General features: G+C 38.7%; 2 protein-coding genes across 2 annotated transcripts in view; both read right to left on the reverse strand.

Moving 5' to 3' along the window:
- Window positions 1-466: 466 nt before the first annotated feature.
- LOC6049450 (UDP-glucosyltransferase 2) overlaps window positions 467-23791 on the reverse strand; it is a 30027-nt gene continuing 6702 nt past the window's right edge. The window contains exons 2-3 of the mRNA XM_038255927.1: window positions 5897-6116; window positions 467-1387 (exon numbers count right to left, since the gene is read on the reverse strand). Coding sequence (XP_038111855.1) covers window positions 1093-1387; window positions 5897-6116 — 515 coding nt within the window. The 3' untranslated portion in view covers window positions 467-1092. The remainder of the gene's footprint in view (window positions 1388-5896; window positions 6117-23791) is intronic.
- LOC119767404 (UDP-glucosyltransferase 2-like) lies at window positions 18998-20086 on the reverse strand. Its single transcript, XM_038255928.1, has one exon. It carries the CDS (start codon window positions 20066-20068, stop codon window positions 19043-19045), a length of 1026 nt encoding a protein of 341 aa, XP_038111856.1. The 5' UTR covers window positions 20069-20086; the 3' UTR covers window positions 18998-19042.

Here is a 23791-nt window from a genome sequence, read left to right on the forward strand (position 1 = left end):
TCAGTTTGAATTCCGTCTGAAACCCATTGGTGCTATTAGTCATAAATCACAAATAAATATTTCTCGATTCAATTAACTGAACATTACACTTTATATTTAAAAATAGCTTAGCATTTCAGTGACCTTCAGACTTTCAAATTTGATCTGACGGAGGGGACCTTACTCAACCCGGCCAACCGGTTCCATTTCGGAACTGGTGATAAATGCCTCTTTGCTTGGTTCATTAGTACGAAGCATACATATAAATGTTTGTTCTTCTTCAATGCACATTTCCAGTACAAAGTCTGTTTGCCGTACACACCGTTTGCCCTCGGGCGGCAACACCAAAAAGCGAACCACAAATCGTGGACAAATCTTCACTGAATGAAAGCCTCCCCGGTTTGGATTGGGGGTGGGGGGCTAACAGTTTTGATGGTTTTGATGTACGAGATTTTAGGGTGGTAAGGTACTTAAATTTTAAAGAAAATCTTGCGAATAGAAATAGTTTATTTCATATGATGATTTTATTGTTTTGTAAAACTCAAAGTTACATGTTTACAACATTATTGATCGATCTTACATTTTTTTTCAGTTTCCCTGAGTCTTGATTTGATCTTGACCCTCTTTGCTCTTTCCATCCTAGCGTGAACCACCCTATGCGGGAGGGATGTCAATGACTTAAATAAACGTTATAGCCTAAACTTGAGCTTCACTCACTAACCTAAATCTGAACGGTAAACAAATACGCATACGCATTTAGGGGGTTGTCAACTACTTGAGCTTACGCAGGTTGGGTCACACTGTGGCTCCCCATCCCAAGGTCTTTAGGTGCCGTCAAGTAATGCAACCCCTTGCGCGTTCAACTGTACACTACACACTAATCGACAGTCGTTAAGAGTCACCACCAGGTTTGGTATATCTCTCTTCTCGTTCAAGGGTCACCGGGCAGGCCAAATGATGTGGCTTTCGGTGCGGGCCTCTTTCTTTCCAAACACTCAACATTTTAGAGTTTGAAGGTCACCCGTGTACTCAATGGTAGTCACACACGCACGCACACACACACACGCACACACATCCTATCTTGCACTGCTGAAGATTTTCGTTGCCGAAGAGCTACAGCGCTTTCTGCTTGACCTGGGTGCTGAACCACCGGTGACCAGCCAGGAATCGGTAGAACCGCCGGACGGCGTATCCAAGGGCCGCGATCAGCAGGGCCGTAACGGCCAGCAGGAACGCGACCACGTCGTAGTAATGGTACTGCCAGGCTGGCATCTGGGCCGGCTTGTAGCGGTAGTGGGATGCGCCCTGGTGCCGGATCACGTACTCGGTCCACCAGACGGCCTTGTCCACGGGGCGCATCGGCTGGTCGCGGATCAGCTTGCCGAGCCGCTCGATGTTGCGCTTGTATCTGCAAAAGTAGAGAGGTGGGAGAGATTGAAAAATTAAGATCACTCAAGATGTTGCAAAGAATTGATTCGAGCCACGCAGGTCAATGATCGCCGATGGTGCTGTGACGCTAGTAGTCTTATACAAAGTCAACGGTTATATTGAGCTAACATAATCTGTGAAGTTTACCGTTTGAAATTTGCATTTCAAATGTATGTAGCACTCTTTTCGGCAGTGTGTGAAAAGTCACAGTTTTACGGGAAAATATACGGATTGTCTCTCTGTTTTTTTAAGACCAATACATTATCAACCGAATATTTGTTTCTTCTCTTATCAAAATATTATTGCCTCTTTGTTTCTTGGAACGCCTATAGGACACGGATGTTTATCTTTTGAGCAATTCTCAACGAAATTGGCTGATTTCATGTTATTTTAATTTCTGTGTTTTTTTTTTTGAGTCAATCTTTGTCTTATTATAAAAAAGCAAACTTGTATAATAAAGTTACCGATACAAGTCTCCATAAAGCTTGAAATGTCAAATTTCAATATTCCATATCTATTAGGCATTTTTTTGAACCTTTTGAAAAAAAAAATATTCACATTTTGAAAACGGGGTACTTTAGCATTATTGTTTTGACTAAATTTATTTTTTTCCAAAATACACACATATGGATTAGAGAAAAAATAATTTCTGTGAAAAAAGCCTTATTTAAAAATTCATATTTTTCCATATTCCTATCTTTTCTTAATAGTCCTCATCAATTCCCATTAATTCGTCGAAGAAAACAATTCGATCAGAAAATTCCTTAAAAATTTCAGATTTTCAAATATTTACGTATGTTGAAATATTTACGAAACATTTTGAGCGTGGTTTTTTGCCAGAAATTCTAAGTGTAAATATAGGTAATCGGTGCCCTCTCCCCGTGCCCATACCTTCACACTTAGGAGACCCGGGAGGCGGAGTCTTGTCACAAAAAGAACGATACACGCCTGTGGATCCGTTGACGAAACCGCAAGGCTTAAGAGGGCCACATTATAAGGTGTTACGTCGATTCCGTTTTTTTTTTTGCCAGAAGTCATTTCGCCAATACGTTTTGTCGAAATAAATAAAAAATAAACTAAATGGATAAAAATCTTGTAAGCATATCCGGTAACACCTTTCTTTATGAATTTGTAAATAATAAAATGTTTCCAAATTCGTCAATATTTTTCTCGATTTTGATTTAAAGTTTTTAAAATCGACAACATTGTTGTTCACAATCGGAAATTTTTTGACGATTTTGGAAACATTTCAATGTTTACGAATTCACACCCAAATCATAAAAAAGTGTTACCAGATTAGCACACAGAATTTCTATCCGTGTATTTTGTATTATTTATGGTATGTCTTCTGCAGTACAATCTTGGCACTCGCTCTCGTAATCTTGTAGAATTATTGTCAAGAAAAATAATTATTTTTTTAATATGAAGAGTAAAGTACTTCTCGTAATTGACAAAATGCAAAAACTCAAAAATAATTCAAATAATTCGCTTAAAAAACAATGAATGCAAAAATAGCAGAAATAAACCAAAATTATATGTTCAAAATAGAATGCTCTGCTCAAGTTTTAAAGAATGCAAAAACTCACAAAAGTAATTAAAAAAAAATACTTAGTTTAAAAATCCTAATGCTCATAGAATCAATTCTAAAAAATTCTGAAAATTTTAAGCTGCTCAGATTTGAAAAATCCAAAAGCTCACATAACAAATCGAAATAATTTGAATGAAAAAAATTATGTAAAACTCAAAATTCAAATGATATGCGTAAAAAAAGGGTGCAAAAAACTAACAGTAATGTATTAAATATTATATGCTTTGATAAAGAACTGCTTATGTTTGAAAAAAAGCAAAAACTGACACAAAAATTTCTTTTCAACTCGATTATTTAAAAAAATCTGTATGTAATAATGCATAAACTTATAAAAATAACTTGCCAAAAACAAAATCTCCAATTTTGTATAAGAACGCAAAAACTCCTTAAAGGGTTGACTTTGGAATCCTGCAGCCCTTCCTGGTCCAGCGAAAAAAAAACTTTCTTCAACTTTCTTAAGCTTTCTTGACTTCAACTCCAGGTTCCAAAGTCTTCAAAAAAATTTTTTTTTGTTTCCCATGCGGTGAATATGGGATTTTTTCCAAAGCCTCGCTCCACAAGCTGATTATTGTTCCTTGAGCTATTTTAGGACTATGGGCCAAATATGAGCAAAATCAGTCAAAATTTACCCACTAGCACTCGGGGGTGAAGTTTGTATGAGAAAAATCGAAAAAATAGAATTATGAAAACCCAAATTTTCTTACTGTTTGGTCTGCACGGTGCGCTACTTTCATCCAAATATTCCTAAAAGTGAGGTTTTCATTGAAAATTGCATGCTCTACAATTTTGTAGAACATGAACATTTACATCTAAGCTGTTAAATTCGTTCCCGAAGAATTATTAGCGATTTAAAAATGCAACTTTTGTATGAAATACATTTTTGGGTTAAGCTTGACCTTTTGGTAATTTTGGTAATTTTGATAATTTTGGTAATTTTGGTAATTTTGGTAATTTTGGTCAATTTGGTCGTTTTTGTTCATTTTGGTCATTTTGGTCGTTTTGGTCGTTTTGGTCGTTTTGGTCATTTGGGTCATTTTGGTCATTTTGGTAATTTTGGTAATTTTGGTAATTTTGGTAATTTTGGTAATTTTGGTAATTTTGGTAATTTTGGTAATTTTGGTAATTTTGGTAATTTTGGTAATTTTGGTAATTTTGGTAATTTTGGTAATTTTGGTAATTTTGGTAATTTTGGTAATTTTGGTCATTTTGGTCATTAAGGTCATTTAGTTCATTTAGGTCATTTTGGTCATTTTGGTCATTTTGGTCATTTTGGTCATTTTGGTCATTTTGGTCATAGTGGTCATTTTGATCATTTTGGTCATTTTGGTCATTTTGATCATTTTGGTTAATTTGGTCATTTTAGTCATTTTGGTCATTTTGGTCATTTTGGTCATTTTGGTCATTTAGGTCATTTGGGTCATTTTGGTCATTTTGATAATTTTGGTCATTTTGGTCATTTTAGTCATTTTGGTCATTTTGGTCATTTTGGTCATTTTGGTCATTTAAGTCATTTGGGTCATTTTGGTCATTTTGATCATTTTGGTCATTTTGGTCATTTTGGTCATTTTGGTCATTTTGGTCATTTTGGTCATTAAGGTAATTTTGGTCATTTTGGTCATTTTGGTCATTGTGGTCATTTTGGTCATTTCGGACATTTTGGTCATTTTGGTCATTTTGATCATTTTGGTCATTTTGGTCATTTTGGTCATTTTGGTCATTTTGATCATTTTGGTCATTTTGGTCATTTTGGTCATTTTGGTCATTTTTGTCATTTTGGTCATTTTGGTCATTTTGGTCATTTTGGTCATTTTGGTCATTTTAACTGCAACCGATAACTTAAATAAACGGTTTTCCGCTTGTGGAACAGGGGTTATTTTTTTTGACACTCTACTTTACAGGTTAAAATGCATTTTCAATTTTTGTCTTGAAAATCGGGCTATTTATTTCTGAGATAACAGCATTACAAAGAATTCCAAGCGATGATAATGGACTTATTTTATGTTACCTAATTTACCTGTAATTTTCATCAGACGATAACTAAAAAACTATTCGTTTTTTTTTCAATTCTGTAAATGAAACTATTCTAAACTTTTCAATTTTTTTTAATTTGATTCAAAATATCCGCTAAGCCGGGACCCGTGGTGTAGAGGTAAGCGTGATTGCCTCTCACCCAGTCGGCCTGGGTTCGATCCCAGAAGGTCCCGGTGGCATTTTTCGAGACGAGATTTGTCTGATCACGCCTTCTGTCGGACGGGAAGTAAATGTTGGCCCCGGACTAACCTAAAAAGGTTAGGTCGTTAGCTCAGTCCAGGTGTAGGAGTCGTCTCCCTGGGTCCTGTCTCGGTGGAGTCGCTGGTAGGCAGTTGGACTAACAATCCAAAGGTCGTCAGTTCGAATCCCGGGGTGGATGGAAGCTAAGGTGTAAAAAGAGGTTTGCAATTGCCTCAACAATCAAACCTTCGGACACTTAGTTTCGAGTAGGAATCTCGTAATCGAGAACGCCAAGGCAATGCTGTAGAGCGAATAATTTGATTTTCTTTTTTTTGATTTTGATTTAAAATATGAGAAAGAGGAAAATTCTCTAATTTCAAATTCATTATAAAATATCAGAAAGCTGAAAAAAGTTTCATATTTTAGCAATCGAGCCAAATGTTTCCGAGATCAGTTGGAAATTACAAGCTGAACAGATAAAACTAAAAAAAAAAAAATCTTTTTATCGTTTTTAGTTAACTGTGAGGCTTCTTCTCAATAAAGAATTGTCCAGTTTTCAAAGTCTCGGAGAGAAATTTGCAGATTTTTTTTTTAAGATTTCAAAATTTTTCGATGTGCTTACATTTCAAGAATTATTTTTAATGTAACATGCACAAAAAAATAATAATCTAAAAGATGAAAATTACTCACTTCTTGTTCTCGATGACCTCGAGGATGGCCTGCCGGAGGCCGTCGGTCGTCAGCCGCTCCATCCAGATGGACTTGCCGATGCCACGTTCGACCACCTTGTCGCCGTTGCCAAACTGGTCGAAGTTGAACGGGATGACCACCATCGGTACGTGCCGGTCCACGGCTTCCTCCATCGACTGCTGGCCGCCCTGGGTCACGAACAGCTTCACGTTCGAGTGGGCTGCAAGAAGTCGGGGTTTGAAAACTGGGTTAGAGGAGTCTTAGTTGGGAATGTTTATTAATTTGCATTTGGCCATTGCTAGATATTCAAATGTCATGAACTTAGGGTGTTATTTTTGGGATTTAATCAATTAAATCTCTCTAATTTTGTATACCGTAAACTGGGGTGACTTTGATAGCCCGGGGTGACATTGATAGAAATTTGATTTGGCCACTAATTTTGATACATCCAATGTAACAGTCATATTTTTGCATATATGTTCGATAATAAGCTATCTCTTAATGTTTGCATCCTTAAAATTCTCAAAAATGTTTAGATATTAATTTGACGGGCATTTAAAAAACCTATCAAAGTCACACCGGGCTATCAAAGTCACCCCAGTTTACGGTACATTTTATTACTACCTATGAGCTATAAAAATACAGTTCAGCTAGGACCTTTTGAAACAGTACGCTCGCGGCACAATTCAAAGTTACAGCAAGCTGGCTGCTATTTTGGATTAGTTTTTGCAAAAGGAGAAATAATCAAACATGACTGAATACACCAAAAAGATGCATCTATCAGATAAGACATGATTGACGGCTACCAAATTAATACAGACCTCTCATCAAAATCAAATTGACAAACACGTTGTTCAATTTGATAAATCGGTTTTCTACCGGCTGGATTGGCCTTCAAGTCATAATTACCATTAAACCACGATCAGCTGATTGAAATGCATAATTTCTGCTTGATTTCGGCTGACCGGCTTTTAGTTCAGGTTGCGGGGGTCCGAAACTGGGGCCGCCAAAATATCGTGACCATAGAAGCAATGTGAAAATTGATCAAATCTCGTAACGCCGTGTGGTTCAAGGTCGTTTTCCAAAGAAATGAAACGAACCACGACCGTTGACGTGGCAATGATTTGATACGCACATTTGTCAGGCACAGCCGGACATTGCACTTAATGGAACCCGCGAACATGTTGATAGAGCAGTGTGTTAAGGTATGATGGATTAAAGAGCTGTCCAAACTGGGGCCACACACGATATGGGTGAAATCGGCCCGGAACGAAAAAGTTAAAAGGCTCAGTTGATTCTCAAGGTTGTGTACCCGAGCAGGGGAAAATAACACGGGAATACTATGTTTTGGTTTTACTTGGACAAATAACATTGACCAAAATGTGTCTTTGGTTGCCCAGTAATGGATGGTAAAATACCATGAAATCATACTAAAACTAACTTAATCTATCTTTGTGGGTGGTGCCTTTATGCGAACATGAGCAGTACAAGGTATTTTTTTTTTGAATTACATTAATTTATAAAATTTCTCTGAAACTATAGGAAAATTTTGACCAATTCGAAAAGGTCATTAGGGTAGAGTAGTCATCAATGAGACACGGGGAACAATGATAAAATGGCTCTCACAAGTCGTAGTTTCAACCAATCAGGCTCATATTTGGGGGAAAGGTGTGTCTACTGGATACACGTCTGCCATTATAGTGGCTTTGGTTATGGACGCTTCCTTGAAAAGTTATTCATAAATGTTTGATTCTGGGATGTAAAAGTAAATTATGAACAAAAATTACTTTTTCGCTCGTAGGCTACCATTAACACCAAAACTAATATTTCTTCAAATTTCTTTCGACGTTCCATAGAGATTGAGTTGGGCTACAATGTCCTTTCATTAGGTTTGGCCAAAATTTAGAAAATACCCAGTATCCAGGACTGTCTCATTGTTCCCCACTCATTTCAGCTCATGGGTAACAATGAGACACTTTGATTTTTCTTCATTAAACTTTTCAAAATCTATGGGAATCTTTCAAAACATGAATTAAAAGTGATTTTTGGCATATTTATTGAGTTTTAACTTCATTTAACCAAAAATACAAAGTTATTTGGTATAAATATACGGATTTTACAAAATTTAAATACTTTTTAGTATAACTTTTGTTAACTAAAGTTTCATGTTGGCAAAATTGCTCTAAAATGTTCAAGGAAAGTTACCTGCAATGGAACAATACAAAAACATGATGTTTTACTAGAAAAATCTTGATTTTCGTAGTGTGTCTCATTGTTCCCCAGCTGTCTCATTGTTCCTGCCAAGTGCGTCTACAATGAGACAGTTGAATAACTCTGGCTGTAGATGTCGGATCGATCTCATATTTTGGTCAATGTTAGAACACATTAAAAGAAAGAAAATGCAACAAAAAGCTCATTAAAACATGCTGATGAAAAAATGAGAAAAATCTTTGAAAGTTGAAAACCAAAAGTGTCTCATTGATGACTACCCTACCCTAATATTGCGCGAAAATGCTTTGATTGAAAAACAGAGTATTTTAAAACAGTTTTTTTTAATTTTTTTTATTGATATACACCATAACCCGGGCATGGTCTTCGGGTCTATAGGACCCAGTAGCACTATAAAAGTAATTGTAACTTTTGACCAAAAACACCTAGAGATCTGAAATTTTGTGACTTTGTGTATCTTACTAAGACACACATTCTGGCCAAAAATGAACTTCCGGTGGCCACCGGAAGTGCCCACCAAAAAAAAACTGACACCAATGGTATTCCGGGTCTATAGGACCCAGAAATGTTTTCAGCTGCCAAAATTCGAGATTGTAACCGATTTTGGATGTCTTGACCGCAAATGAAAGGCTAGGATGTCTACTTTCTGAACCCAACCGGCAGAACCGGTTTTGGACACCGTGGCCACCGGGAACCTGCTACAACCGAAAAAGTTCTTTTGAGGCCCCTACTTTGAGGACCTGTATCTCCGAAACGATTGCACATAGCAGGTTGCTTCCGGTTGCATTCGACAGATAATAACCTGAATTTTAAGCCCCAGAAAAATAATTGGTCCATAGTGGCCACCGGTTCCGGTAACCCGGAACTTCCGGACAACTTGATTTTTGCAGTTTTTGACATAAAACCGTCACACAGACCAGTATTTTGAAACGGATTATTTTCCAAATCATTGCAGAAGGATACTACATACTACCCCTGACTGTTTGGTATCGGTTCTGGCCAACTCTGGCCAATCCGGAACCGGTTCCAGGGTACCACTAAAACGGTTCCAATAATTGTCACGCTAGAAACCCGTCATGTTGCATATAAAACTTCATGAAATTGCATGTTATGACCATCTGAGGTCATGCCGATGTCCTCTGACCCATCCTGGTCACTCCGGAACCGGTTACCGGTGGCCACTGGGGGACACTATCGGAATATGCAATGAACCCTATCATCCGACGTATCAAACTTCATGAAATTGAAAGTTATGACCATCTGAGGTCATGCCGATGTCCTCTGACCCATCCTGGTCACTCCGGAACCAGTTACCGGTGGCCACTGGGGGACATTATCGGAATATGCAATGAACCCTATCATCCGACATATCAAACTTCATGAAATTGAAAGTTATGACCATCTGAGGTCATGCCGATGTCCTCTGACCCATCCTGGTCACTCCGGAACCGGTTACCGGTGGCCACTGAGGGACACTATCGGAATATGCAATGAACCCTATCATCCGACGTATCAAACTTCATGAAATTGAAGTTATGACCATCTGAGGGCCGAGCTCCTGTGGTCTAATGGTTACAGGTTTCGCTTTACGAGTGGAAGATCGTGGTTTCAAACCCACATGGCTTGGCACATCCTTTCCCCTGTACTCTTCACATGTATAAGGACCAACTGTTCTCTGTATAATTGCCCTACAGAGCTCCACGGCCCGATCGCAAAAAGTGCTTTGAAGGGACGAGTTTTCCAGAAACCAGAACTTAAGGGCTAGCTGGGTATAAGTAAACGTAAAATGTGCACTTCGGTTCTAGCGATACATTTGGACAGTACAGAGTGGGAAAGGCAGAGCCAAAGAGGATTGAAAAAAAAATATTCAAACCTCTTCGGCGGCGAAGTTACGGCAGTGGATCGCTCGACACAGTCGCTCAACAATAGCGTGTGTGCGTGTCCCATCTGCCTAATAACAGAAGAAGCCTTTGTGATTCTATAAATAGAATTGCAAGTCCGCAATAGATCTAATTCCTGGTCGCAGTGGATAGTGGCATCAAACAAAAAAATCTGAGGTCATGCCGATGTCCCCTGACCCAACCTGGTTACTCCGGAACCGGTTACCGGTGGCCACTGAGGGACACTATCGGAATATGCAATGAACCCTATCATCCGACGTATCAAATTTCCAGAAATTGAAAGTTATGACCATCTGAGGTCATGCCGATGTCCTCTGACCCATCCTGGTCAATCCGGAACCGGATACCGGTGGCCACTGGGGGACCATATCGGAATATGCATAAACCCTATCATCCGACGTATCAAACTTCATGAAATTGAAAGTTATGACCATCTGAGGTCATGCCGATGTCTTCTGACCCATCCTGGTCACTCCGGAACCTGATACCGGTGGCCACTGGGGGACACTATCGGAATATGCATAAACCCTATCATCCGACGTATCAAACGTCATGAAATTGAAAGTTATGACCATCTGAGGTCATGCCGATGTCCCATGACACAACCTGGTTACTCCGGAACCGGTTACCGCTGGCCACTGAGGGACACTATCGAAATATGCAATGAACCCTATCATCCGACGTATCAAACTTCATGAAATTGCAAGTTATGACCATCTGAGGTCATGCCGATGTCTTATTACCTAACCTGATCACTCCGGAACCGGTCGCCGGTGGCCACTTGGGGGCACTATCGAAATATGCAATGAACCCTGTCATCCGACGTATCAAACTTCATGAAATTGAACATTCTTACCATCTGAGGTCATGCTAACGTCCTTTGAACTTATCTGGTCACTCCAGAATCGGTTACCGTTGGCCACTTGGTGACACTCTCTGAGTATGTAGTAAACCCTATCATCCGACGTATCAAACTTCATGAAATTGAAAGTTATGACCATCTGAGGTCATGCTAACGTTCTTTGAACTTATCTGGTCACTTCGGAGTCGGTTTCCAATGGCCACTTGGGGAAACTTGTGGAATATGCTAGAAACCCTATCATCCGAAATATCAAACTTCATAGAATTGAAAAATTATTTCTATCCAAGGTTATGCCGACCTAAACTAACCTTACCTGATCAATCTGGAACCGGTTACCTATGGCCACTGAGGGCCACTCCGGGACCGGTTACCAGTGGCTTTTGGGGAACATTATCGTAATATGCAATGACGGCATATCGAACAACATGAAATGGAACAATATTATATCTAAGGTAATTACGCTAACATCCCCTAACTCTATCTGGCTTTTGGAATCGGTTACCGGTGGCAACTGGTGTACACTTGTGGAATATGCGGAATAGAAACCCTATCGTCCCACATATCAAACTTCATGAGGCCGTCTTTCTCTCAAACCGAGTGTTGCCGAGATTTGGGTGCAGAAACTCTTTCATCTAACCTTTGATTTTGATATTTTAGAAATTATAGACACGCAAAAATCGGTATTTTCTCGGATAGCTAAGCTGCACTATTGGCGTTAAAATCCTCTAAATGCGAATCCAAACATGTTTGGAACTTGCTACTCGGCATGTTGTTTTGGGTACCAGGATACTGCGGTATTGAAGGCATTGAAATGGCTGATGAACTTGCCAGACTAGGCCTATCAAACATATTCGTGGATCCCGAGCCGTTCCTTGGAATCTCAAAACGTGCCGTGAAGCAAGAAATTACTAATTCGTCGCTTGTGTGCTATCTATCTCCTATCTTTTACAGCAGACGTGTTACAAGATAACACAAGTGACGAATTGAGGACAATCGCAGTGGCCATCGTAAACCGATTCCGAAGTGACCAGATAAGTTCAAAGGACGTTAGCATGACCTCAGATGGTAATAATGTTCAATTTCATGAAGTTTGATACGTCGGATGATAGGGTTTATTACATAATCAGAGAGTGTCACCAAGTGGCCACAGGTAACCGGTTCCGGAGTGATCAGGTTGGGTCAGAGGACATCGTCTTGATCCCAGATGATCATAACTTTCAATTTCATGAAGTTTGACACGTCGGATGATAGGGTTCATTGCATATTCCGATAGTGTCCCCAAGTGGCCACCGGTAACCAGTTCCATCGAAAACCGGTTCCGGGCCAGGTTAGGTCAGAAGACATCGGCAGGATCTCAGATGGTCATAACTTTCAATTTCATGAAGTTTGATACGTCGGATGATAGGGTTCATTGCATATTCCGATAGTGTCCCCAGTGGCCACCGGTAACCGGTTCCGGAGTGACCAGGATGGGTCAGAGGACATCGGCATGACCTCAGATGGTCATAACTTTCAATTTCTGGAAATTTGATACGTCGGATGATAGGGTTCATTGCATATTCCGATAGTGTCCCCAGTGGCCTCCGGTAACCGATTCCGGAGTGACCAGGTTGGGTCAGGGGACATCGGCATGACATCAGATGGTCATAACTTTCAATTTCATGAAGTTTGATACGTCGGATGATAGGGTTCATTGCATATTCCGATAGTGTCCCCAGTGGCCACCGGTAACCGGTTCCGGAGTGACCAGGATGGGTCAGAGGACATCGGCATGGCCTCAAATGGTCATAACTTTCAATTTCATGAAGTTTGATACGTCGGATGATAGGGTTCATTGCATATTCCGATAGTGTCCCCAGTGGCCACCGGTAACCGGTTCCGGAGTGACCAGGATGGGTCAGAGGACATCGGCATGGCCTCAGATGGTCATAACTTTCAATTTCATGAAGTTTGATACGTCGGATGATAGGGTTCATTGCATATTCCGATAGTGTCCCCAGTGGCCACCGGTAACCGGTTCCGGAGTGACCAGGATGGGTCAGAGGACATCGGCATGACCTCAGATGGTCATAACATGCAATTTCATGAAGTTTTATATGCAACATGACGGGTTTCTAGCGTGACAATTATTGGAACCGTTTTAGTGGTACCCTGGAACCGGTTCCGGATTGGCCAGAGTTGGCCAGAACCGATACCAAACAGTCAGGGGTAGTATGTAGTATCCTTCTGCAATGATTTGGAAAATAATCCGTTTCAAAATACTGGTCTGTGTGACGGTTTTATGTCAAAAACTGCAAAAATCAAGTTGTCCGGAAGTTCCGGGTTACCGGAACCGGTGGCCACTATGGACCAATTATTTTTTCTGGGGCTTAAAATTCAGGTTATTATCTGTCGAATGCAACCGGAAGCAACCTGCTATGTGCAATCGTTTCGGAGATACAGGTCCTCAAAGTAGGGGCCTCAAAAGAACTTTTTCGGCTGTAGCAGGTTCCCGGTGGCCACGGTGTCCAAAACCGGTTCTGCCGGTTGGGTTCAGAAAGTAGACATCCTAGCCTTTCATTTGCGGTCAAGACATCCAAAATCGGTTACAATCTCGAATTTTGGCAGCTGAAAACATTTCTGGGTCCTATAGACCCGGAATACCATTCGTGTATGTAGAAAACGAAGACCATGGCCAGGATAATCTTGATTTACACAACGAAATGGGGGTGTTTAAATCGAGAATCGTTTAAAAAAAGAATTTCCATGACTTAAATTGAGAATATGACTTAAATTAAGAATATTTGGGATTTTGTAACTCTTCGGAAAATTTTCAAAATGTATCAATTGTATTTTGTTACGAAATGTTATTAAAACATTTTATCATGGTTTTGGAACACCTGGGATGTTCTAGTCCATCCGAAACTTCCGCAAATGTTGTGCAACAGGCTTACCAAAGAAACAAGTAGAAACTTCAAGATTTTGACAACGGATCCTACCCAGACTGCTTCAGTGAGTGTGGTAGGCTACAGATCATTATTGTAACAACGTATTGGGATGATCTGGGTCATCCAAGAACTCCCTGGAGTTAAGATCTGTGGGGCTACCGCCGTAACAAGCAAGAGGTCGACGATTTTTGACCCCAGAACATATCCGCATAGCTTCAGTGAGTATGGTAGACTACTTTGCTGGGGTGTTGGGATGTGTTTGGATGTCCTGGGTCATCCAAAGACTTCCTAGAGTTAAGATCTGTGAATCTACCGCCGTAACAAGCAAGAGGTCGACGATTTTTGACCCCGGAATATATCCGCATAGCTTCAGTGAGTATGGTAGACTACTTACCTGATGTGTTGGGATGTTCTGGAACATCCAAGGACTACCTGGAGTTAATATCTGTTGGTCTACCACCGTAACAAGTCAAAGGTCGACGGTTTTTGACCCCGGAACATATCCGCATAGCTTCAGTGGGTACGGTAGACTAGTTTGCTGATGTGTTGAGATGTTCTGGAACATCCAAGGACTTCCTGGAGTTAAGATCTGTGGGTCAACCGACGTAAAACGCAAGAGGTCGACGTTTTTGACCTTGGGAAATATCCGCAGAGCTTCAGTGAGTTTGATAGACTTCTTTGCTGTTATGTGAACATCTCGTTCCAGAAAGTTCTTTTTACAGCCATAGACCCTCGTGTTATAACTCAATGGAGTTCTTTGAAGACCGAATACAGTCCAATACATTAGCAAAGTAGTCAACCATACTCACTAAAGTTATGCGGGTTTGTCCCAAGGTCAAAAACCATCGACCTCTAGCTTGTTACGGCGGTAGACCTACAGATCTTAACTCCAGGGAGTCCTTGGATGTCCCAGAACATCCCAACACATCATCAAACTAGTCTACAATACTCACTGAAGCTATGCGGATATATTCCGGGGTCAAAAATCGTCGACTTCTTGCTTGTTACGGCGGTAGATTCACAGATCTTAACTCTAGGAAGTCTTTGAATGACCCAGGACATCCAAACACATCCCAGCACCCCAGCAAAGTAGTCTACCATACTCACTGAAGCTATGCGGATATGTTCCGGGGTCGATAACCGTCGACCTCTTGCTTGTTACGGCGGTAGACCCACAGATCCTAACTCCAGGGAGTTCTTGGTTGACCCAGATCATCCCAATACGTTGTTACAATAATGATCTGTAGCCTACCACACTCACTGAAGCAGTCTGGGTAGGATCCGTTGTCAAAATCTTGAAGTTTCTACTTGTTTCTTTGGTAAGCCTGTTGCACAACATTTGCGGAAGTTTCGGATGGACTAGAACATCCCAAGTGTTCCAAAACCATGATAAAATGATTTAATAACATTTCTTAATAAAATACAATTGGGTCCTAAAATGAAGCTTAGATTGCTGATATTATTGTTTACAGTGATAAAGCTTATTTTTCTGAGTACAATGACCCTTTGTACGACCACAAAGAGTTTAAAATGGATTTTTAAATCAATTTTGAAAAATTATCCTCGCGGTCCTTCTTGACAGAAAAGTTCCTACTTGACAGCTCGTTCCAAGGGGAACATAGTTGATCCATCGAAAAAATGTTGTGTTGTAAAAAAAAATTTTTGCATTAAAATGAAAAAAAGTGATCAAAAATGGTTTTTAATCGTGTTTTTTACCGTTGTACATAAGAATTGACATAGGGCTTTTGTACCCAATTGATACATTTTGAAAATTCTCTGAAAAGTTACGAAATCCCAAAAATTCTAAATTTAAGTCATATTCTCAATTTAAGTCATTGACATTCTATATTTAAGTCATGACTTAAAAAAAGTTGCGTAAATCGAGACTCGTTTAAAAAAAGCTGACTTAACAAAAGAATATGGTGTACCCCCTAAAAAAATTTGTAGAAACGTTAAAGTTTGGATACCAAATGTTGTTATGTTGCGGTATTTTAGATAACTTTTTCATAACCACTAATGCGCCGTGGGTTTCCTGTGCTAAAAGGGCATTTTGAATTAGTAAGCGAGTCTGAAATTTCTAAATTTCTTTGCAAATATCTATTACATCTATTATTTTTTTTTTCTGATGACAGGATAAACAAAGTAATGATAGATGTTAAAAAATCAATGCTATCGAAAAAGGACAATAATAAGGCTAAGTGATTTTTCACGTTCAAAATTTTTAAATTTCACGGAGATCTTAATTTGAATGCACAAAATTTCACGAAAATTTTGCGGAACATGACAAATATTAAAATAACTGAAAATCTTATGTTGAACTTACAGTATTACTTTTTTTGCTTTTTTCATATTATTTTTCCATAAACTAAAAAAAAATCTTAAATTAATTTGAACGTGACACAAAAAAAAACCTTTAACTGAATTTGAAAATTAAACTCCCCTTTGTTTATGATGATGATGATTGTCCGGAACCTTGGTGTAAGGGTAAGCGTGGTGGCCTCTCACCCAGTTGGCTTGGGTTCGATCCCAGACGGTCCCGGTGGCATTTTTCGAGACGAGATTTGTCTGACCACGCCTTCCGTTGGATGAGGAAGTAAATGTTGGCCCCGGTCTAACCAAAGGGTTAGATCGATAGCTCAGTCCAGGTGTAGGAGTCGTCTCCCCAAGCATGGGTAAATAACAAGAGAAATGCATAATAATACCTTTCTCTGGTATCAATACCAAATTTTGGTTTTCCTGGACCCTTTAAAATTTGTCTGTTTAATCTTTAAAAAAATATCAAAATATACTACTTGTTAAGTCAATTTCAACAAGTTTTGGTTATAAAAAATTCAAAATTTATAAAAAATAAATACCGACAATATTTTTTTTTCTTTGACTGATTTTTGTTAAGGCTGGTAGAAATTTTATTTAAAGTTTTTGTCCCCCCCCTTCAAAATTAGCCCTAAAAATCATGAGGCAATTTGTTTTTTCGAGAAACTTCAAAATTTCAATGGAAATTTAAAAACAATCAGCAGAAATCCATTTAAAATGCATTTCCCTGCGTTTAGAACCACTTTTAGCATGTTTGAGTTAATTTGAAAATCTTATGATTTTTTTTTTAAATTTTCGATGTTTAAGTTTTTTTTGCTAAAATTTTTGATTTTGTCAAATCTTTTTTTTTTTTTGAAATTAATGATTGCAAAACAACTGTACTAGTGTAAAATGCATTTAAAAACACTTTTTGCATTCAAATGTTGAGACTACGGCTTGTTATTCCAAATTTTATATATTTTTTTTGACTTTTTTGAATAATTCGGTAATTAGTTGAAATACCACGAAAATTCCAAAATTAGGTTCCCTTATTCAAAAAATCACAGTATTTTACAATTTCCTTAGAAGGTATATCAAAAATAACACAAAAAAATCAGCTTTGGTTTCCCATGGATGGTTTCAGAAAATTAGGTATACTTCTTTAAAACCACAAAATTACCAATATTTGGTGTCTAAACTTTTTAAGATTTTTGGTTTTTTTTTCAAATTAGCATGATACCAAATTTTGCTATCCAATTGTGATAGTTTCTGCATTGTTGTATGATCCATAACTCCCCCTCCGAACCCAATGTCACCCCTGATGACGGTACCAAACATGTATGCATATTTCAACCAAATCAAACAATACAAATATTCATTCTAAGTCCTAGAGAATCGCTCGCTACACTCGAATACTTTTATCAGTCTAAGCTATTTTGTAAAATTCTTCGAAGAAAACTTATTTATTAAAGTCTATAAACTAACCAATGGTAACCATAGTCAAGTCCTCCAAAGACAATTTTTAAGTGCATTTTTATCTACTTCAGCGGCGACACGCTTGCCTATACTAACTGCCAAAATGATTAACGATTTGACGTCTCGCTAAAGTCACTCGAAGCGAAAAATAATAAGGATGCCATTTTGAAATTTCCGATCTGTTTTTAGACCGCTTAGTAGATTTTGAAGGCAGCGATTTATTTTTAAACCATTTCGTGTCAACAGGTGGCGTTCACGGTCAGACGGCGTTTTGATGATGTTTTAATTTGGCAATTGAATTCAATGGTCGTCGATCAAATGGATGAATTTAAAAAAAATATCTGTCGTTTGGTTTATTGCGATACTTGAGACAGAAAATCAGGAGTTTAATGTACATAGATTCTGAAGTAATTTTAAATATTTTGAGCAAAACAAGCAAGATGTCTAGCACGTTCGATTCGACGGCCGGATTCATCTAGATCCAGGGTCAGTCCAAGGGTGGAAGAATTCGAAGCTGGAAAAGCGGAAGCAATGACGTTGGAAGCCGCCAGCGGTGTCACCAAAGAAGCGTAACGACAATTAATGTAACAACCAGCGACGAATGCCACCGGAAGTGGAAACGAAGGTGCGTCGCCGCCGAACAAGGCTAATGAATTGAGTGCCAGTTCAATCTGGGACATTACGACCCAAGCGGCGAGGAAAAAGTTTATCTCACGCTAAAAATAGACAAACCTAAAGTATGTTTGCAAACTGTTGATAAAATTTGGGTTACATTTATTTGTAATTGTGTATTAAATTTGGTGAACTGAATAATGAAACATATAATACATAACTTATTGAAGTTTTTGAACCAGGAAGATCTGAAACAAATATAAAATTGTATGCCATTGTAAGTGATAAACATTTAATAAGGCACAGAAAGATAACTTCGTAACAGGGAGGAAGTATCGATGCATCATTCTTATGCGATTTACGTCAAACCTACCGAGCAGATCTTGCTGGGGGAGCCATCGGGCAAAGCGTATGTTAGTGGATCCGTTGAGATCCACTTCACTATCGTACACCCAAAATTCAGAATCGAGATAATCGTTCTCTCAAAATTTATTGAAGGCTCAGTGCCAAAATCGATAGAATAATGGTACCAACTCACACCATCATAACAAATGAGTTCATTCGTTAGTTGAATCAATAAATCTCTAACAAGTGTCATACATCGACTTCTGACTTCTCCATGGTCACCAAGCTGTGGTGGCCGAGGCAGCTAAGTCATTGGATTGGTTTGTCAAAGGTCTCTGGTTCGATTCCCGTTGTCGACACTTTTGGTTTTTTGTTTGACGGATGAACTTTTTTTTGCAAATGAACCTCGAGAGAATAGTTCTATCGCCCATCTCGAGCTGTGTTCTCTGCGTCCGTGAATGGTACCACTATTCTCTCGACTCGAGACCATCATTCTCTCGTACTAGCGCTGCCAGTTTTGGGTGTACTTCCACAGTACGTCGTATTTGAGCGACTTGAACGCGTCCAAGAAGATCTTGGTGTTTTTGGCATTGACCGAGGAACTGCGGATGAGTGTTCCGAGGCTAAAGTAGATCACTCCGTGGCGTGATCGGTCCAAGTACTGTTGGAGGTCCGTGGGAAGGGGTTTTGGGGGCTCGATGTGAAGAAAGCCGAGCTGAATCGCTTGGGGGACGATCGGTCGGATGAAGCCCATTGCTGGTTCTACGTTGGTCATGAGGAAATCGACACGGTTCATCAGCTCGTACGATTTGGACATGTTACTGCCAAAGTTTTGCTCTATGATTTCGTCGTACTTGGCAAACTCTCCGGGGAACAAAATGTGATCAATGAAAATCTTCGTTAATAACGCATCAATCCGTTGGAAAAAGTTCAAATTTACGGAAAACTTGTGACTTATTTCCGGATGGATCACAGGATTCACCACGTTTCCGACGACCTCGTGGGCTTGCGAGATCGAGTCGATCGACGTCACTCCAATCATAGGCACGTTGAACAGCTCAGCGAACGCGAAGAACGGCGTCATCTGGAAGTATTCCACTATCAAAACGTCAAACTGCTCATCACCAGCATTCCGGATCAACTGCTGAACATCCGGATGGTTCATCTCAGCACGCACAAACATTTCCGTAACATGTAACAGTTGCTTCGAAATCGTCAGCGTTTTACAATTTTCCTGCCTCAACTTGGCCACATCTATGTTTTCCACGATAATCTTGTGTGCAAAGCTCCAATCAATTTGCGTAATATTCGGATTGTCTGTCTCGATCGGATCCGTACCCATCATTGTCACGTGATGTCCCCGCTCCAACAGTCCCTTCACTATCGCCCGAAACACTATCTGGTGACTATTCGCCGGCGACGGAAAAATCGCCAATATCCTGGAACCACTCCCATTTTCCACCACAAATGCCATCAACACAAAAACCGTCGCGATCAAACTGACCACCCTCAGTGTGGCCGTCCCCATGTTGACACCAAGACTCGTAACGTCCCGCCCAGCGCACGATCGGAAACTGAAAATGCGTGCCTCGCGAAGTGTAGTTTTATATCGACCGGAACTACCACGTGGAAATCGAGTGCGCTGCCCCACGCGTGCGCTTAGAAGACCAGCCGAGACTTGAATGCGGCTCGCGACGGCTAGGTGAAGATCTTGAGCAGCGCCAACCTCTTGGCCGGGTAAGTCGGTCGTGTCAGCGAGCTTGGAATGGTAGTGAACTGTGTGATACCTAATATCACGTGAAGGCAGTGATGGCAGAATGACTTTTATTATTTGCTCGGTTTCTTTTTTTCGTTAGGCTTAGATTTGAAATTATTTTGTTCCAAAAGCCCTTTGCTCAATAAAATCGGAAAAATAAGCTTCAAGTCGAGTCAAGAGTAAACGTTTATGCTATTACCATTATTAAAAGAAACATTTTTAGTTATATTTTAGCCTCGGTTCACTTAAGCTTTGTGTTATTTGAAGTTTTCGCTAATAAAAAACGAGTCACAAATTTGTTGATAAAATAGATTTTTGAACGTTTACTGTTTACATCATGCACAGTATTTTTAATAGCTTTAAATATCAAAATATATCAAATTATCTGCATTTTGGTTTTTTATTGCTTAGAATTAGAGTATTTAAATTCATATAACTCAAACTCTTATAACCTATCCATTTCCGGTTTTGATTAGAGAAAAGGTCTACAATTAAAACATGTAAAGCTTTACATTAGAGTTTCTCCAAGTGGAACAAAATAGCGACCGAACAAAAATATAAATTGATCAACAACTATCACATATGGCTCCGAACCCACAGATTAAGATAAGTCGTCAAACCGTGATTCAGCACAAATTAGTTTCACACGCCATATTTATTTTTCTATGTTGTCCTTCAACATTCACACTCCGTTGCTTTACTTTTTCGACCTACTGAAGCATTCGATGCCGTTTTTTTATTGCAATCATGTTTTTATTCATCAGGTGCAGATTTTTGTTTACATTTATGCCAAACACATAATTACCAAGTTATTTTTTTGGAATGTAACAATTTTTTTGATTAAACTAAGACCATTGAACAAATACATATTTTCACCCGGAGGTGATACGTTGTGAAATTTGTCAATTTCTCTGGAACAACGCTACAATGCTAAATTTGTATGATCTTTTTGAAACAATTTGTACTACTCGGGCAGATAAAAAAAATTGGTTTTGTACCTTACTGTTAAATATGTTTTTTTTTTCATTCAACAAAACTGAGACGTTTGCATAATTGGTTCCGCCATACAAGGCTTCATACATTTTTGGCAGCTGTCCATACAAAAATGGTTCGTAAATATTCAATTATCTGTAATTTTGATGTCTTCAGCAAAATTGTAGGTTTTGATGAGAATTGTTCAGAAAAAAGGTACACTTATTTTTTACTGATTTTAAATTAACCTGACACCGTTTTTTTTTATTTTTCATTTTTTATATGTTTTAGGAGTCATGATTAGGACCAAGTTATGATTTTATGAAAAATGTGTTTTTGAGTAAAATAAGATTTTCGTGTACTAATTTTTTAGCAGTCCTTATCAATGCACCATTTTCTTAATTTTCACAACTGGATGGGGATGTTTAAATCGAGGATCTTTTAAAAAAAACGAATGACTCAAATTTAGAATATGACTTCAATTAAGAATCTTTGAGAATTCGATCGGAGAATTTCCAATACGTATCAATTGAATTTTGTTAAGTTATCTTATTAAAACATTTCAGCTTGGTTTTGGAACATCTGGGCTAGTCTACACCACAGGTCTAGACTCCAAGCAGTTCTTGAATAACTCAGATCTTCCCAAGAAGTTGTTACAAGAATGCACTGTAGCCTACTACCACACTCACTGAAGCAGTCCGGGTAGGATCTGTTGTCAAAATCTTGAAGTGTTGACTTGTTTCTTTGGTAACCCGAGCAGACGGAGATAACTTGGGAATAACATTTTTTGTTATTTGAAAATACTAGGCCCATCACATTTTATGCTATTTATATCAAGATTTGTTATTTGTCGCTATGAATTTTTTGGTATTGAATTGTGATTGTAATAACAGACTAATCATATTTTAAATTATTTTTTGTTATTTCAACAATTATTTATTTTTAGTTATTTCAACAACTAATCCGCTCATCCCAATAACAGTTGGAGGTATTCTTCCATAACAAAAAATGTTATTCCAAAGTTGTTTTGGCTTTCAATCAATTTCAATAATAAATTTTGTTATGATAACATAATTCGTTATTCAACTCTCATGTAAAAAATGATTTTTCGGGAAGAATTCATAACGCTTTCTGTTATTTTAACAGTATTTGTTATGAAAATGGCATGAAGTTAGTTATCACCGTCTGTTGGGGAAGCCTGTTGCACAAAATTACCAAAAGTTTCAGATCGACTAGATCATCTCAGGTGTAACAAATCTTTGCACACTTAGATTTCTTTACCGAATATGGTAGTTGAAAAATCGGTAGAGTTTACCCAAACAGACGGTAATAACTAAATTTATGCCATTTAATTAACAAATACAGTTAACATAACAGAAAGTGTTATGGAATATTCTTGCAAAATCCATTTTTGCATAAGAGTTCAATAACAGTTTATGTTATCATAACAAAATTTGTCATCAGTCTGATATTGATTGAAAGCCAGAACAACCTGGGAATAAAATTTTTTGTCATGGAAGAATATCTCAAAATAACAAAAAAATAATAACAAAGATTTGTTCGGAGAATATTTTAAAATGTTATTAGTCTGTTATTACAATAACAATCCAATTTAAAAAAAATCATAATGGTGAATAACAAATCTTGTTATAAATAGCATAAAATATGATTGGCCTATAGTATTTTCAAATATCAAAAAATGTTATTCCCAAGTTATTGCCGTCTGCTCGGGTTGTTCTGTAAACCACAGGTCTGTCAAAGTAAACAGAATTTAACCAAAAAACGGATGAAAGGTTTAACCTTATTCGGTAGTTTTTAGTTTACCAAACTGTTCAACAGTTAAAAATTTAGTAAACATGAGCGAATTCCGTAAAAAAAATCTTAGTGAGTGCTAAATTATTTAAATAACATATTATGGATTATGCTGGCAGCAAGGACCGGTGGTGTAGGGATAAGCGTGGTTGCCTCTCACCCAGTAAGTGTGGGTTCGATCCCAGAAGGTCCCGGTGGCATTTTTAGAGACGAGATTTGTCTGAACACGCCTTTTGTTGGACGGGAAAATAAATGTTGGCCCCGGTCTAACCTAGAGGTTAGGTCGTTAGCTCAGTCTAGGTATAGGATTCGTCTCTCTGGGTCCTGCCTCGGTGGAGTCGCTGGTAGGCAGTTGGACTAACAATCCAAAGGTCGTCAGTTCGAATCCCGGGGTGGATGGAAGCTAAGGTGTAAAAAGAGGTTTGCAATTGCCTTAACAATCAAGCCTTCGAACACCTAGCTTCGAGTAGGAATCTCGCACACTAGCGTGCACAGGGTGGGGCAACTGCCCCACCATCCTCAGAAATTTGTTCTAAATTTGGTCAGGGGATGTCCGCAAATGATGTATTTTTCAAAACATTCATATCATTGCCCCACCTTCCTCAAAGAGCTGGGCACGCTAGTGATCTCGCAATCAAGAACGCCATTTCAATGCTGTGGAGCAAACAAGTTTATTTTGAATTTTTTTTTGTTATTTGTCTAAGGGATCGT

Source organism: Culex quinquefasciatus, chromosome 2 (genome assembly GCF_015732765.1).
Source record: "Culex quinquefasciatus strain JHB chromosome 2, VPISU_Cqui_1.0_pri_paternal, whole genome shotgun sequence".
NCBI classification, from domain to species: Eukaryota; Metazoa; Arthropoda; class Insecta; order Diptera; family Culicidae; genus Culex; species Culex quinquefasciatus.

Excerpts from the sequence above, each read along its gene's own strand:
- LOC119767404 (XM_038255928.1), bottom strand. The coding sequence starts at position 20,068 with ATGGGGACGGCCACACTGAGGGTGGTCAGTTTGATCGCGACGGTTTTT.